General features: G+C 39.1%; 1 protein-coding gene across 5 annotated transcripts in view; it reads left to right on the top strand.

Moving 5' to 3' along the window:
* camk1b (calcium/calmodulin-dependent protein kinase Ib) overlaps nucleotides 1–17202 on the top strand; it is a 37314-nt gene extending 20112 nt beyond the window's left edge. For 4 of the 5 annotated variants that reach the window (XM_061042029.1, XM_061042027.1, XM_061042030.1 and 1 more), the window contains 10 exons: nucleotides 1196–1327; nucleotides 9098–9172; nucleotides 10541–10679; nucleotides 11011–11137; nucleotides 11288–11363; nucleotides 11509–11621; nucleotides 12654–12732; nucleotides 13464–13551; nucleotides 13773–13842; nucleotides 13940–17202. In XM_061042029.1, coding sequence (XP_060898012.1) covers nucleotides 1196–1327; nucleotides 9098–9172; nucleotides 10541–10679; nucleotides 11011–11137; nucleotides 11288–11363; nucleotides 11509–11621; nucleotides 12654–12732; nucleotides 13464–13551; nucleotides 13773–13842; nucleotides 13940–14031 — 991 coding nt within the window. In that variant the 3' untranslated portion in view covers nucleotides 14032–17202. The remainder of the gene's footprint in view (nucleotides 1–1195; nucleotides 1328–9097; nucleotides 9173–10540; nucleotides 10680–11010; nucleotides 11138–11287; nucleotides 11364–11508; nucleotides 11622–12653; nucleotides 12733–13463; nucleotides 13552–13772; nucleotides 13843–13939) is intronic. The other variant, XM_061042028.1, reaches the window with a different exon arrangement.

Raw genomic sequence — 17202 nt, 5'->3', positions numbered from 1 at the left:
AAAAATAAATAAATAAGTTGTAACAGCTAAGTAAATTAAAATAAACTGTACAGAAGCTATAAACTGTATTAAAGCAAAGATATAATACAAAAAATAACAAATGGGAACACTGTACAATGAAATGGAAATATAAATAGGTTTTCTTGTTTCTAACTTTCTACATCTCTTATTGCATCTGAGGTTATTGCACACATATTTTTCACATTATATAATTATACAGTTTTTTGTTTTTAAGGTTAATATTGCACACTTGTATTGCACTGTGGTCAGCTGTCCATTTAGTCTGTGAGGTGTGGGGTGAATGTCCTGTGATACAAGTCTCACAGCGGCAGGGAAAAAGCTGTTGTGGTAGTGGGCCTTGTGGGTGGAGATGTTCTCTTGGAAAAACATTAAAGTCAAATCAGCAGGTTTTCACATCAACCAACACATAAGTATTGATAAGCAACCTCAAATCCGTGAATTACTCTGATTTACTAGACAAGTTGAAGACCGGGCCCTTGACATGTTCAGCTCACACGGCACATTGAAAGTAGTTCTGAAAGCTCTGCCATATCCAACTTACTAATGTTAGCTTCACATCCTTCTTGTACAGGTTTTCCTCCATTGCACTGGTGTAATGTTCAGTGGAAACCTAAATTGTGGGTCATTATAGTTGTTGTGTTGCCTCGGATCTCAGTGAAGAAAAATCTCTGGACCTCATCCAAAACACCAGAGGTCATAAGAAATGTCTGCTTCTACTGTTGAATGGGTCATGGGAAAATGTTTGACATTTTTTTCTGTGGGTATCCTGTTTTCAACATATACAGTGAATATTACTACTCTATTAGGGCATCACACATTGAAACTGTACATTTTAAATGTATCAACATTGAAACACTGCAACATTGGTACCTCGTTAATCATCCCACAAAGATATTCCCTCTGTGAAAACTTGGATCAGCTGCAACTCAAAAGCTTGAGGAGGCTGAAGTTAAAAATAAACACAATTCCAGCATCAGTAGGCTTGAATCACTCACCATCAGAACATTTAAGCAGCCATGTTATCACTAAAGTTTGGCCAATTTAACATCAAAGCAGGGGTTTTGTTTTTCTCCCTCCACAATGTCACAGATGCATGTAGAGATATCTAATAACTAAACAACTGAAGAGAAATGGACTGAGGTCTGACTGACTGACCTGTGTGTTTGTGTTCCAGGGGAGCTTTCTCCGAGGTGGTCCTGGCTGAGGAGAAGAGGACCCAGAGATTGGTGGCCATCAAGTGTATCCCCAAGAAGGCGTTAGAGGGAAAAGAAAACAGCATTGAGAATGAGATAGCAGTCCTGCACAAGTAAGTGGACTATACCTCGATCATCTTTAAGCCAGTCTGTATGTAACTACTGTACACACCTGATCTGCATCTGAAATACTAGCCACATGGTTCAAGACTACCACCACTGTATCAAGTATATTGTATCACATAACAGCATATCATATACACCATTAATAATATATACTGAAGTGATATGATAATTATAATGTTATATGCAGTGTTGTTCATAACAGAACTACAAAAAGTGGGTTTAACAGCTGTTTGTTGGTAGCGTCACTGTTTTATTTATCAAGTAATGCAAGTAATAATCTTAACCATCTACATTTTCCCCACAATAAAGTTAAAGCGGTGAAGTATTTTCTCACGGTCCAGATCAAAGTTCTAAGGATGATTTGCAGACACTAGCCTAATACTAGACTCGTTGGCTTCCTGGTAGGGTGGCAGGTAGGGGTGTACCGTCCTGTCTTTCAGGAGCGAGAGCATTCTGGTTCTGGTCTGGGGTTGTGGTGGTCCCCAGATCAGACCTGGAACTCGCCTCCTCCTGAACTAGAACATCTCTAGTAATGGATGTCCTGATCCATATACTCCACTATCACATACCTAAGACATACACACACTTGCATACAGTCACACACACACACACACACACACACACACACACACACACACACACACACACACACACACACACACACACACACACACACACACCACACACACACACACACACTAGTACACAAACACAATAGTTTCTTACAGACAGACACAGACAAACATCCTCACAGATACAGGAAGTTGGCCAGTATGGTCGTTGTGAGCAGGAAGCTTACTGCTGTCTTGTTATAGTCTTTAAACAGAAAGGACAGTAGAAGTGGCCCCTGCTTTCAGTCCTGCAGGCCTGGTGACATTTTGTTGTGCAGGAATCTATGAAGGGACAAGAGCAATGGACTTACCCTATGAGCAGAATCAAAGTACATGACGTTACTATTGGTGAGCCTTCTTTGTAGCAGTGGTTGCAAACAAACAAAGGATAATGGAATTTCACAATGCTGAAAGGAGGAACTAACCTTCGTATTGAAGAGCATTTTTTTTTTTAAATGCAGCTCCATTTGCTGCAAAATGTTTGCCTCACACAGGGGCAATGGCTGAATGAACAGCCCACTGTGCATCTTGTCACCCTATCCAAGATAAACTGAAACTAACAGCTAGATAAACTGTTACACTGAGCCCAACAGCTGGCTTCATGTAACCAAAACTGTCAATCAAGCTTGAATGAGACCAGTTCCAACCAAGTCCCCCCCCCCCCCAAATGTGTGTAAAGTCAGGTTGATTTGCATGAGCAGGTTTCATCTTTGAGAGCAGAGCTGCTCTGCCCAAGTGTGTTTTCCCGGGGGCCGCTTCGTGCACTCACAGTTGCCTGAAAAACCTCTAGGTCGGGTAATGTGCACACAAGAACTTATGCTTTGCGGGCGGTAGTTAAAAATGTGTGTGACTTAATATAATCTGCTCGCCATTATAGTTCAGTAGTTTCAAATATTTATGTCATCACATCTTTCTCTAAATAAACAACAAACGGTGTCCAGTGATCCAGATAGTTTTGTCAAAAACAATACAATTAAGGTGAAGAACATTCCCTGTGTGATGCCTGAGTTACCTTTTTGAAAGCTCAAAAACAGCTTGTACTTCTGATCTTCTGATCTTTTTATTTTATTATTATTATTATTTTTATTATAGTAACACCCAATAGACAAACAAAAACACAAGAGGTACACTTCACCTCTCCATAAAGCCAGGACAAAACAAAACACAGTAAAACAAAGGAAGAACAAACAAAAGAAACAAAACAAAACAAAAACGAACAAAAAATGAAAATAAAAAAACAAGACCCTTCCCGCCTCCATCTTTATAAATGGAAGATAAAAAAGAAAGTAAACAGAAGGAAGAGTCAGTTACTCAACATTCAGCCAACATTTGTAACCGAACAGGGTTCATCTAACCGTAAACCAGGAAAGGTAATCTGATTTTTTCTGATTAATCTTGAAAACCACAGCTTTTTTACTGAGGAGATTCCATGAAACTACTTTCTTCTGAAGAAATAGTCCTTGTGTAATTTGTTTTAATACGTCATGAAAGGCCCCAAGAATGAGATCCTTTTTTTGTGTAATGTGTGAACATCATTAAATCAAGCATAATACCATTCACCTCCGTTGTTTTGAGGTGATAGAATGTTGCAGGTTTTTATAACTATTTATCTATTCACACATTTTTTTTTTTTTTTTGAAAAACAAACGCAGATTTAAAAAGTCTTACCCTTGTTTTTTCTCCTAATATGTGTCATATGCTAAGGTGCACTCTCACCTATCGAAATACATTTAATTTGTTTTTTTAAAAGACAGAAACTGGAGACAATGACAATGCTTGTGATTGTTGAGCGGTTAAAACACACCTATCTCTCGATGTGGGGAATCACAGGCCATGGTGAATATGGCTGATCTACATCGGGTCCAAAGTTATTTTTAGCACTCTTGTTGCCTGGGTTACAGGAGACACAACTCTTGCCAATATACAGCGATGATACAGCTATGCTGGAATGAGAGCAGAGTCTGTTCAAATGGAGTAGACGGAGGTGAACTTGGACAGGATCGTCGTGTTTTATTTGCTCTGTCGAAGTTTGTACAAACTCATTACTTATTTCAATTCCTCATCCTCGTCTCCCCCTCGGCAGGAGCTTCTGGACAGGGTCTAACTTCGTAGTATGAGTTTCAGTTTTGTCTCTTGCTGTCATAAATCACACTTCCAGGAGCACATCAGAGCAGCTTTGAGTAGGTGTGATTACAAGCACAAATGATGTTATATTTTTACTTCATAGGCTTCTGGTTCAGCCTGCAAGGCTCATGCTGTCAGATTGAAAATATATAACATCCCTTTGTTTTATCCAGGTTCAGTTCAGTGTCTTCACTGCTGTTATTTTTAATGCATCAGCTGGACTAATAATCAACTTTAAGTATGAATAACCTATAATAATTAATAACCTCTATATATTTTAACATAAACCTGTCTTCTGTGAATTTATCAATGATTTATTTGAATTTTTTTAAGATTTATTTTTGGGCTTTTTGTGCCTTTATTGTAGAGATAGGACAGTGGCTATAGTCTGAAATCAGGGAGAGAGAGAGTGGGGAATGACATGCAGGAGAGGAGCCACAGGCTGGATTCGAACCTGGGCCGCCCGCTTGGAAGACTACAGCCTCCATACATGGGGCGCGCGCACTAACCACTGCGTCACCGACACCCCCTTTTCAATGATTTTTTATTTGTTTTTCCAGCCCTTGTAAAGCCTTTGTTGCAGTAAATATATATAGTAAGAGGTTTTTGTGTGTGTTAAATAGCTACGTTTAATTTGAGGCACATTCAGAGATAAGTGTCTTGTTGGAGGATCATCAGTCAACTCATTTCTGTCCTGACTCCTGATGGTTAAAAACAGATGTTTGTAAAACAGCTGCCCAGCCTAATGGGAGTGTGATATACACTAATGTAGTCATAGAGTATCATCACATTGCTTAACTGGCTGTTCATCCTCTTCCTGATTCATCTACACCAAAGGATTTACTCAAACACAGTAAATAAGTGAATCATCACGCTCCACATAGTCATTTGAAGCCCTGCAAGTAAGAGGAGCTGCTGTTGAATACCTAAAAAATATAAATGGATTCTCATGGATGCATTACCTAGCAGAATCATGTTTTTGAGCTAGAAATGTCTCAATTAATGTTGGCCTCAAGACCGGCAGCTCATTAATCCCATCGTTAAAAAGTGCCTTGGGAGCACAGTAAGTCAAAACAAGATGCATTAAGATCAATGTAAAAAAACAAACAAAAAAAAAAGACTTTGTTGCCCCCATTTGCCTCTTAAAGATGTGGGATATAAGATTTCCATTCTCAATTTCCTGGAAAATTAAACTGATGTTATGTATCATTCTGTATATTTAACGTCAAGGTCCTACAGATGTTCTAAAGAGCCAACATTCATCTATGATAAACTCTCAAATGAGTTTCACAACTGTGGGAGGATATAAAACGGTATGTGCAAACAAACAAAAAAAGAAGATGTAGAGGACTTTATTTGACTCCTAATTGTTCGGGGACAGCTTGGCATTTCTCCAAAAGGTTCCATCAATACTCTGTAACGATCCGAGAAACTCAACAGAATATGGATTTAAGGATGAGTTAATCTGCGAGTTTCTCCCCGATGTCAGATGAAGTCATTACTTGCTGTAAGGAGGAACTCTGCTCTCTAATTCGCTAACTTCTGTGCTGTGATGAGCTGTGAGAGCCAGGGCTGCTGACAGGGGTCACAAGATGACTCACACAGCCCTCAATAGACATTTCAGCTCTCTGACAATCACCATGACCACCGTGTCCGCCATGGTGTCATTCTCAACTCGACCTCACCTGCACAGGAATCTAATGCAGTTACCTTTACTGCTTATTTGACCTTCTGTTATTGTGTGTAACAGAGCACGCTGGGACTCATGCGCTGTCACACGTGTCTGCTCCCTCAGCAGCTTTAATACCTCATTCACCCTTCAATGGGTCAATCCCTCCTTCAACACTGGGCTAAGCAGATGAATGAAGGTGTCCATGCATTGTGACAAGCTGCAAAAGAGTCATTGCTATAATCCAGCATGAGCTCAGACTGACACATACACAGTTACCTCAGGTGAAGCGCAGACAAATAGCTTTGTATCGTCTTTGTTTGGTTTTGGTTTTGTGTTGTCTTTGTTTTGTTTGGCTTTGTGTTATCTTTGTTTGTCTACCTTTTAAAGTCTACTAAACATGTTTGAACATGCTTTCAGCGTGTGTTCAGGAGTCCAGGTACTGAGGTGAAATAAGTACGGCTTTCCACTGAGCAACATTTAGTGGCAGTCACTTACCAACGAATGCAATGGTATGCGGTGAAGGATGAGGGGCCCGTTTCTGAAAGAAGGTTCAACAAACCCTCAGTCTAACCATGAGCTCTGAGTTGATTTACTCTCAGATGGGAAACTCTAAGTTTTCGGTTCTAGATCAGCTGATTTGAATTAGTTAAATCAACTCTGAACACGACTAACGAACATGAATGGAGCCCCGATTCTACAATTCGCCATGGCAACAGGTGACAAAAAAGAGATCCTACTTTAACCATCTCAAAATACATCAGTATCTTCATGTGGCCACAGGCTACGGCGAATATGAACTGGTTTTAAGAAAGGAAAAAAAAAGGAAAACTGCTGCAGCGTAGCGACACAGGAGAGAAAAGTGGTGTAAGAGAAAACAGCTGCTCACGTCAACACGTAAAGTCTATTAATTTAATATTTAATCAGAATTAAAATATTGCAGGTCAAAACTGATGGAATGATAGGCTATTAAACCTATACCATTTATTTTCATTAAGATGCAATCCAGCAGAAGAAAAGTGATTTTTAAACAGCTAAAAATGAAATATAATACTATAAGAGGCTCATATAGATTTATAGTTAACTTCATTATAGTTAACGTTTATTTGAATCTGCATTAACTTTATCCTCAACATAAATTTGTATTCACACACATAGGCTGAATGTCCTCTCACCTTTATCCTGTTTAGTTTATAAATTAACCCTATTAAATTAACATCTCCCGACGTTAATGTAGCCTAGGCTCTAATTCCCTACAGAGTAATGCAGCCCCTTCATACCGACTTAAAGACACGCCATGTTCAATAAAATAGTTTGTTTTATATACGTTTTATCCTAACATATCATAATAAAACAACCTGGATTTTTATTCAGGCAACTGGTGAATCTTCACTAACACGGCGTGATACGGACTGAATGAAAGAATGAGGAAATGAAATGGCGTTTCTGGCTCTGAAAGAGGGAGGAGACCGAGAGAAACTCAGGGTTCATTGAAGAAAACCTGCTCCCGAACAGGTTAGGTTCACAGACTCAGTTACCATAGTAACTGACTCAGAGGTAAAGTAACCTCTCCCTCTGAAACGGGCTGGAGTTATCCCTCTTTCTCGGGTTTGAGTGACCTCCTCTTCTGAAACGGAATACCCAGAGTTTCCCTCATTTCAGGGTTAACTGACTCAGAGTTTACACAAAACCTTCTTACAGAAACGGGCCCAAGGACTGCTAGCAAACAAATATCTATGTAAACACTGCATGACGTCATACAGGAGACATAAAACATAAACGTTTTAAATAATTTCAATATCTGCTTTTCAAATGCCCATGAGAAAGAAAATGCACTTAACAATGTTAAAGCCCATTCAAGAGGAGAACTTTAAACTGAGAGAATCAGAGCTGTTAAGAGCGTGTTATTGTTTGATGACAATCTCACACCCACACACCACCACCATCATGGATCTAGGGCTGGCTACTGATTTATATCTGAGCTTTGGTATGATAACAAAGCAAAAAGATTTCCCGCTCTCTTTTTCCCTTTTAGAAATATAGTAATGTGTTTCTTCAAAACACTTTTTGTTTTGTATTATTGTTTGTTCTTTGCTTTTTATTGTTTTTAACAAAGAAGGCCAAATGTATCAACACTAAAACAATGCACTTAACTTTGTCTAAATAGCCCAGTCTGAAAGTAGTTCACTTTAATCTAGAACAACCAATTAGAAGAATATCGATGCTACAAACACTTTTTTAATGGACATCCAAAAGGTGGTGAGGTTGAATTTGCCACTCCACATTAATCATCATAAAAAAGGAAACCAGCACTAAATCCTCGTATGTTTTTAAAAGAGGGTGTTTGAAACCAACATGACACTTCCATCTACTCTGTAGTTTTTTGGTCATTCTTTTTATATTGTGGGGTAAAGAAATGAATCATTAACTAGCTGCTCATTAGCATGCATGTTAGCATGTTAGTAGCGTATCATCTCGTCTCTAAAAAAGCACTAAATGCTTTATTCTACATTCTACAAAAACAGAGAGTTTGTTTTTGTTTTTCAAAGACAAAATCTAAGAAAACAGGTCCAACAGAAACTCAAAATAATTTCTCATTATGCATTACAATTTGGGTGAGAAAGTAAAAAACTATCATCGGTAATAAGAAGAGGTTTGCCGTGTTGACATGTATTACATTTTTAAGCTGATGTAACCCTTCACCCAGTTTGTTATACTGTACATTTTACACATAAAATACAATATGTACGTGTTAATGAAGGTGTATGAGACAGGGTTTTTTAGAATCAGAATCAGGGTTTATTGCCAAATACATTTTAAACATACAAGGAATTTGACTTGGTGCATTGGTGCTAAACAATTAACAAGGAAATAACACAGAACTAGCAACAACTTAAATAATACAGTATAAGCTATTACAATATATAACATAGAATTTAAAAATGTAAAATATAAAAACACTTACAGGCCACTTAATTGGGTGATCTCGATATCTTGGATCACAATGGAAGGTGAACTGAATGTAATGCAGGTACGCTGACAGTACACACTGGTCAGGCAGAGAGGTACAATAGCAATCTAGTTGTAGTGAGTCATTCTCACACCTCTGTCACTGCACCCACGGGTCTCAGGGGGCAGCAGATCACAAAGAGCAGCCAATTACAGAGCTGCATGCCACCACACAGCATAGCCTCCTCTCCTGTCAGAGAGAACAAACACGATGTGACTGTAGGGCAGAGGTCACACACCGCCCGTCCCGAAACAAACCTAATGAGGAAGATCTTGAGATATCAATGTGTAAATAAAAAATAACCAACTGTGTGACTGTTTCTGTCTGCTCTGCTTCTTCGCAGGATAAAACACGCCAACATTGTTTCTCTGGAAGAAATATTCGAAAGTAAATCACACCTCTACCTTATCATGCAACTGTGAGTATTCACATGTGTGGGCTTGTTTTGTTGGTTTGTTAGTGTGACACACTGCATGTCACATGCCATTAATTTCACTTGGTAACACACACATACATTCACACAAGTTAACACTGTAGTCTGTCCTTCTCATGAACACCAGTGGGGAGTTCACCCTCACACCTTTAGCCCGTCGACCTCCCTCCCATCTCTACCACTGAAATGTCAAAGAAAGCAGAGAGAGAAAGAGTTAGGAGATGGATCAGAATCAACTGAATGACTCCAAGTCTAAAACATTAATCATTTATGTATTAAATCATTTGAATACAGACAAACTAGACACAGACACAGAGAGAGAGAGAGAGAGAGTTTACATCAAGGTAAAGATGAAGAGAAATTCTTATTCTTAAGTTATTGGATTCCAGAGAAACTTGTTTTTTGTTTTTTCTAAAATAGTTTTTGTGTGTCCTTGCAATAAGTTTTGTGTTTCTACTGATTCATAACCAAGTGCTTCACCATATTAATGGATTTAAATATTCATGGCAACATTTATTTTATTTTATTTTTATTGAACCAGGAAAGAAACTCATTGAGATTAAAAATGTCCTTTTCAAGAGTGTCCTGGCCAAGACAGGCAGCAAAACATTAGCAGAGTTTCACACGGACAACGAGCACCCAATCTTCCAAATACAAAATACATTAGACATTAAAAGACACAAATAACAAATCCGAACAGCAAAATGTTTATCAAAAATCATCCACAAACACATCAGGAAGAACATCTACAGCCAGATGTATCCGCCTCCAAGTCATTTAACTTCCTCTTAAAAGCATCCAACGAGAGAAGTTCATTAAGTTTCAGCTCTTTTTGTAATTTGTTTCCAAGTAAAGGGAGCAGCAAACATTAGTCAAGTCAACACGAACAGGCTCCAGTCATTCTTGATTTTTGTGTTTAAAATTTGCCCTTTTTCCTTCATGTCTTCTTTTCCCCTCTCCATCTTTCCATCCTGCTTTCCTTAAACATGTGTGCATGGTTAATACTGGAGGCTCACACAGACACAGAGTGAGGTCTCCATCTAGTGGCTACTTAGTGTAATAACAAGCAGAGTCCCATTCCTTGAACAAAGTCCCTGTGATATAACTTCCTCATCAGTCAGTTCTTCTTCTTTTTATTCATGAATACTTCCCTGAATAATATGTTTACGCCGTGCCTTTCACACTTTTTCTCACTACTCCTCCTATGCCACCATCATCTCATGCTGTATAGGCAAATCAGCGAGCTCTTTCATTAGTTCCACATATTTCAGTTCAATCTTAATCTTAATTATGTCCTCGCCATAATGAACTTTGTATTTCTTTACTGAGTAAATCTCTGCTTTTCTCATCCAGGGTGTCCGGTGGGGAACTCTTTGATCGAATCATAGAGAAGGGCTTCTACACAGAGAAAGATGCCAGTAAGCTCATTCAGCAGATTCTGGACGCCGTCAAATACCTCCACGACATGGGCATCGTGCACCGAGACCTCAAGGTCAGCTCAGGGTCACATACACAATAGAGGAGTTTGTGTGCAAATGGAAATCCCTGAAAATTTTCATCTTGATCCATAAATCCTTGTTTATTTTCCTTACTGGAAAATCTCTTCTTATTATCTGTAATCTTCCCTCTGAGTTTGGCTTTGCTAACAGAAAACAAAAGTTGACTTCAGTGTAATGCCCTTCGGTACCTCCATATGATCCCATTATGATATAAGCAGTGACTGCATGAGAGGGTGGAAGTGTTTGTGTGTTTTAGTTTTAGCATGATTTGCACGACATCACTTTGTAAACATGTCTGGTTTTGATTTTTTTTTTTCCTGGCAGCCAGAGAACCTGCTCTACTACAGCATGGATGAAGACTCCAAGATCATGATCAGCGACTTCGGTCTGTCCAAAATTGAAGGCACTGGCAGTGTGATGGCGACAGCGTGTGGGACACCTGGATATGTCGGTAAAGTTACCACACTGTGTTTAATGAGAAAATCTGCCTCTGATTAGTTTTACATTTGTTTAGTACTTAAGCACCATGATGTCCAGTTGTGTGTCAAACATCATTAGATTTTTTTCATGACCTCTGTATTACCTGGTTTTGTTCTTTCAGCCCCTGAAGTTTTGGCCCAGAAACCCTACAGCAAAGCTGTGGACTGTTGGTCTATCGGCGTCATAGCTTATATACTGTGAGTATTCTTTGTGAGACTCACTGGTTTTACATTCATTGTGTAGAGATTTTCAATTTTTCCAGACTTCTGAAATGCTTTTGGTAGAACATTATCTGTACAACTGTGAGGAAACATGACTTCTGTTCTCTCCTGTGCGTCTCAGGTTGTGCGGTTACCCTCCTTTCTATGATGAGAATGATGCCAAACTATTTGAACAGATCCTGAAGGCTGAGTACGAGTTTGATTCCCCCTACTGGGATGATATCTCTGATTCAGGTACAGTACCTTTTCTCATAGTGGCACAGCTAAAACTTAAAATGTTCAAGTGTCTTATTGTTGTCCAAGCTGCTAGAGCTGTCATTAGACATCCTGTCAGCTTAGCAGCTGTCCTGGGTTGGCCCTGTATAATCCTTTTAGATGGTTAAAGTTAAACCTGGCGCCCATACATTTGTTGGTTATGTAATTCTTTCATTCACATCCCAGAGCTTGTGATTATCTGTGTTTAAGACTCTTCTGTCCACACATGTGCGGGAAAAAATAAAAATGTGTGGCGTAAAATGACCTTGAGACACTTCAGCACAAATGAGATTACATTTGCTGAAGTGTTGTCTCCTCAGGCAAAGAATCTTTCATCAGACGGTAAGAAATAATTAAATGACTGAAACATTTTACTTGTAACATTTTTACTTGAATATAAGATCTCTCCTGCATCTTCTCTTTGAAGAAGACTGTTAGCATGGAGGCTCATTGACATTCAACCACAGTCGAGTTTCCCTCTCACCAAAACGCTCCAGCCAGCGGGAATAACTCCAACAATTAAGTCCTTCGCCAGAGTTTGTTAGCAGATGCTCCTCACCTGCAGCTAGTCATGAGTAAAAGACACGGACCAACTCCTACCCAAGAGTTTGTTTACAGAGCGAGTACAGCTATTTCTCACAAAGAGAAGCTGATGTTTCAATGTTTCCAGTAAATATTTCTATCAGATCCCTACCTGTCACCTCGCAGGTGTTCACCCCACAAGCCAAGACAATGATGCATGTTGACATTTCATTTTCCCCCGTCCTGACTATTGGCCTGTGTCCCTGTTTCCTTGCTATGGGCGAGGATTGCTTCAACTTTAAAAACAAATTATACAATGACAAGGAGTGTATTTTCTGGTAACATGAGATACGCCTTGTGATTAGTTTTCATGTAATTTCCAGTCATACACTGATGTTGTAGCTTAGGTATTCATAAATAAATAGACCATTGTTTTCCAACAGTGGGCTGATGTGATGTTGACTGTCATATCCTTCTTTTTCATTCTAGCTAAAGACTTCATAGTCCACCTGATGCAGAAAGACCCAACTGTACGTTACACCTGTGAGCAGGCCCTGCAGCACCCCTGGTACTGCTCTTACACTCCTCGATTATGATTCTCTCACATTGCAAAGAAGGTTTCTGTTGTCTGACTCCAGTTTCAGTGATTTTCCATTTTTTTTAAGAAATCCTGGTTGAGAACAGAATGCTAGCCTGTTACTGATTGTACCATTGACTGTACTGTATATTAGTATGGACAATGCGTCTTCATCTCCTCCAGTTGTACACAAGTGAAGCCAAAATACCTTGTAGGCCAAAGGGAGATTGGCTGTTTAAACTGCGGGATTCATGCCACACCCCTTCCGCTAACCAGAGTAAACTTACCAATAAAATGTCAAAGATCACTCAGGTCGTTACAGTCCACCACAGAACAGATTCTAGTGTCTGTTTAGAGATGACACTCACATTTATGGAAGGTTTTTGATACGTTTTCTCTCACCTTGCGTTCTTCCTCTGCTATGATTATCCGGTTGAGAGTCCTGCATCTGTGAACAGAGCTGTGAACCAAAACAACTTGCACTGCATTGTTGTGTTAGCATGCTAATGCTAGCGATCTTTATTATGCTCGTATCTTCACACTGCATGTAAATTTACCTGAAATGAGCGTGATCTAGAAACACAGTTAAGCAGTGAGTACAGTATGTTATTCTTCTTTTCTCTAGTCCCTCAATTAAACAACTTTTAGTAGTTCATCTTGATATACACAGTCTATGGTTAGTCCACTCTTACAGTATGTTTCCTCCCCCTTCTGTTTGACAGGATTGCTGGAGATACTGCTCTGGAAAAGAACATCCATGAGTCAGTCAGTGCTCAGATCAAAAAGAATTTTGCTAAAAGCAAGTGGAAGGTAGGTCAGACTTGTAGTTTGTCTTGGATGCAAGACATGAAGTGCACATGAAGAAAAGTTAAGCTACAATAAAAACAATCACATCCTTTGGATGTACTGCCTTGTTTGATCTCACTATTGAGAACAGTACTCGTTGGGTCTAACCCCCCCAATAGCTCAATGCTGCTGCTGGTCCTTTTAAGTCAACAGTCTTAATTGCATTTTTGTCTTTTCCTTTGCAGCAAGCATTCAATGCAACAGCAGTGGTTCGTCACATGAGGCGTCTCCAGCTGGGGACAGGTCAAGATTCAGGTACAGGAGTTATTTATTTTCCTCATAAACACAGCAGTATGAAGGTTAACACATAGACAATCAGCTGTGATGTGACGAGTACATCCTCTCTTTTCAGAAGAGTGCTGTGAAGGAGGGCAGAACCTTGACGGGGCAGCTGACCACCTGTCCAGCTGCACCTTCCACTGCCACCCGACCAGCAGGGTGTGATCCCTGCACCCACTTCACTAACCTGTTTTATCAATCCCAGCAACTTTCCAATTTTAACCCCTCGGCGGAACAGGAGGCACCATCTCTCCCCCCTCCCCCCCCCCCACCCCTCATCTGGTTAGGAATACAGTCGTTCCAGCCTTTTGCCTGCAGGGGGAGCTAGACAGTCCAGCCTGAGAAGGAAGACATAACTTGGGATGAAAGGAGGAGAAAGAGGGAGCCTTGATGATGATGATGATTTTGATAATGATGATGCACCTGGAGTGGATCACTTTTACTGACTGGGCTGGTAGTTTGGGATGAATTGAAGTTTAGGGAAAGGCTACAAAGAAAGGAGGGGAAGATAACCTCCTCCACCAGCATGTCAGGGGGATTGTTTTTGCAGAAGCAGGTCAGAACTTGTTGGACTCTGTTTTTACTCATGATCGCTGTTTCAAACTGTATCTTTGTTTGTTCAATTGTCATACATATTTTATCTTTTTAACCTTCCACTTCTAGACTTTGGAGCATAAACCCTGACACATTATCTGCATGAGGAGAGATTTTCCCCTAATCATGTTCTGTCTTTCAAACATTACACCTTTGTGGAGCTGCAGGGTTAGTGTAGTGTACAAAGTTTTTTTCAAGTGGAAAGACAAAGAGCATTTTTTATAAGATGCATATTGAAATGATATGAGTAAAATCTTTTTATTTGACAGAACTGCATTCTTTCTAAAAGTCCGGCTTTTAGACAATCAGTTACTGAAGAGTTTATGCAATGAGAAGTCCTTTAATGTAGCCTTTTATTGTGGAGACCTAGTGTGTCCATGCAGTGGTTATAGGCTTTTTGAGGGGAAGATTGTCTCCCTTCTCCTTTTAAAAAAAAAAATCCCAAATCCATTTAACCAGGGATATATCTTTGTCTAAGGTGCCTTTGGGATAAATATATATATTGTGATGGGGTTTTATTTTTTCTGTCAATTTTCAGAAATATTTTCAACATAGTTCGCTTCAACTTCATGTTATGTATGTTTTACATTTTCAGCTGTAAGATGCAGTTTTATGCTCTGTGTCAAAGTTAAGTACTGTTATCTCTGAAGGGAGTCCTGCGCACATTAAGCACACTGCCCTTAAGGTCAAGTGTTTGCTGTTTTTTTATCTATAAACCCAAATGAAAACCTCATATTTGATCATCACATGGGCGAAGCAATGATGATACATTTAAACTGATTCTGTGGAGCTTTACCAGAAGCCTCGTGTTTTGTTTTATTGAATAAAATTGTCATCATCCTTAATGAAAAAAAAACGAAGGTTTACCTATTTCAACCAAACGACACCGTACATTTTGTACCAAAAAAAAAGCATTTGCAAACCTTGATCTGTGTGCTCAGCCATCTTTAAGGCAAGACAAAGTTAGTAGAAAAAAATAGTTTTTTAAATGCAAAAAAGGGAAAGAGATTAAGTTTATGCATCTGCCACCATATACTGTAATCATGCCGTCACTACAATCCTTTTTTTTGTTTTTCTTTCAAATGACGTGTTTCATGCATGTTTCACGCCTGTTTAGAAGGAAACGGATTAATGAATGTGAAAATGCATCAGATGGAATCGCTCCACTCCACATCCATCAGTGCTTTTAATGTCTGTATGTATGAAGAGTAGGCACTCTATCGCCATGTCTCATTTATCCAAATCTTTAAAAAAAAATATATATGAATCTACAAACGCATTCAGTCATTTGATTTTCTTTTGTTGGATTGTATGAAGAATCTGAATCGTTCAGATGAAAAACAGTGGGGAGCATTTGATGCAGAGGAGCTTATTACTTTAAATCCTCTGTCAGGAAGTCAGTACATGAGCGCCCGCAGTAAACATGATGCTGAGATCTTCATCCACCCTCTGATCACTACTCCATCCTGTCCGACAGTTTCTTTAAAAAGGCCCTCGGAAACACGAGTGCAGACATCTGATGCGACTTGAAGTTTGCGATCCACCCGACCAGCATTGAAGAGTGTGTACAGAAATTGTGATGATGTCACATTTCCACAAGATTAATGCTAGTTAAAGGGAGTTTACTCTTCAACGAGCTCAAAACTGTTCTAAAGTTAGTTGCACAGACGAGTAAGGAGCAAGCGAAGCTGTAATAGCATGACAGCAGGTTACAGAAAAATCAATGTGCTGCTTTGAAATCTGCATTCTATTGCATTGGTATTGTGGTGTATTTGGGAAGTATAGTAACTGGTGGTTTCAAACTGTAAAGCGTATTTAAAAGTGATTTTTTTTTTTTTTTTTTGGCTGTTTAGTGTGAAGTGTCTTTACCTGATGAAGTTATGTGACAGACAGAAAGGCACAGGAAAGCAGGGAAATTAGGCCCTGGTTTTATTAATGTCGTCTGACTGACAAAATAATGATTAATCCAGTGTTTATTAAGAAATCCCTGTGCTAATTTGAAACATTGCCACAAACATTGTCACACTGATTAAGCTCATGTACCTTGGCGTACTGATGATAATTAATCTTTAAAGTATAAATATACAAAGTGTTTAACATCATCCAGCTCCCTCTTTCAGCATGCTCAGTTCCAAAAGAGCCCAAAAAGAAAAATGTGTTTGAGGCTAAAACATTTAAGATAGTTTATATAATAGAGCGCAATGAATGGTTTTTAAAATTGAGCGCTCGGATTAGGCAATAAAGCTGGAAAGAATTCCAGTGCAATGACACAGGTGATGAAAATATAAAGAAGTAGTATCACATTACCTCACCACTCATCACCAGCATGGTTAAAAAGGAGGTTATACTGAACTTGCCCTGACAGGTTGTTTGGATGAATTGCTTCAGCTCTTGTGTTTAAAATGATCATAATAACAACCCGTACATTTCATTCATGGAATTAACAGAACATGATCTATAGCAGAAAACCACAATTTGTATGAAGGTTTCTTTGATCCCTCATTAACCCCTTGTAGACACTTAACCGTTTGTGATAAGATGTGTTGTACAAAATGACAATGTACAATAAATATTTTGCCTTTAAAAAATGCTGTTACAGGCTACAACAGTACATAATGTATACACAAATGCAATGCATCATGGGTTGTTGAAAAGTGACAATACTAAAGATGGTCTGACTTGTGCTTGGAAAGGATTTGTAAGTGAAACATAGCCTACATTAAAATCCATGTCTATGCATTA

Source organism: Labrus mixtus, chromosome 7 (genome assembly GCF_963584025.1).
Source record: "Labrus mixtus chromosome 7, fLabMix1.1, whole genome shotgun sequence".
Classification (NCBI taxonomy): domain Eukaryota; kingdom Metazoa; phylum Chordata; class Actinopteri; order Labriformes; family Labridae; genus Labrus; species Labrus mixtus.
This window is presented reverse-complemented; position numbering and strand designations above follow the sequence as displayed.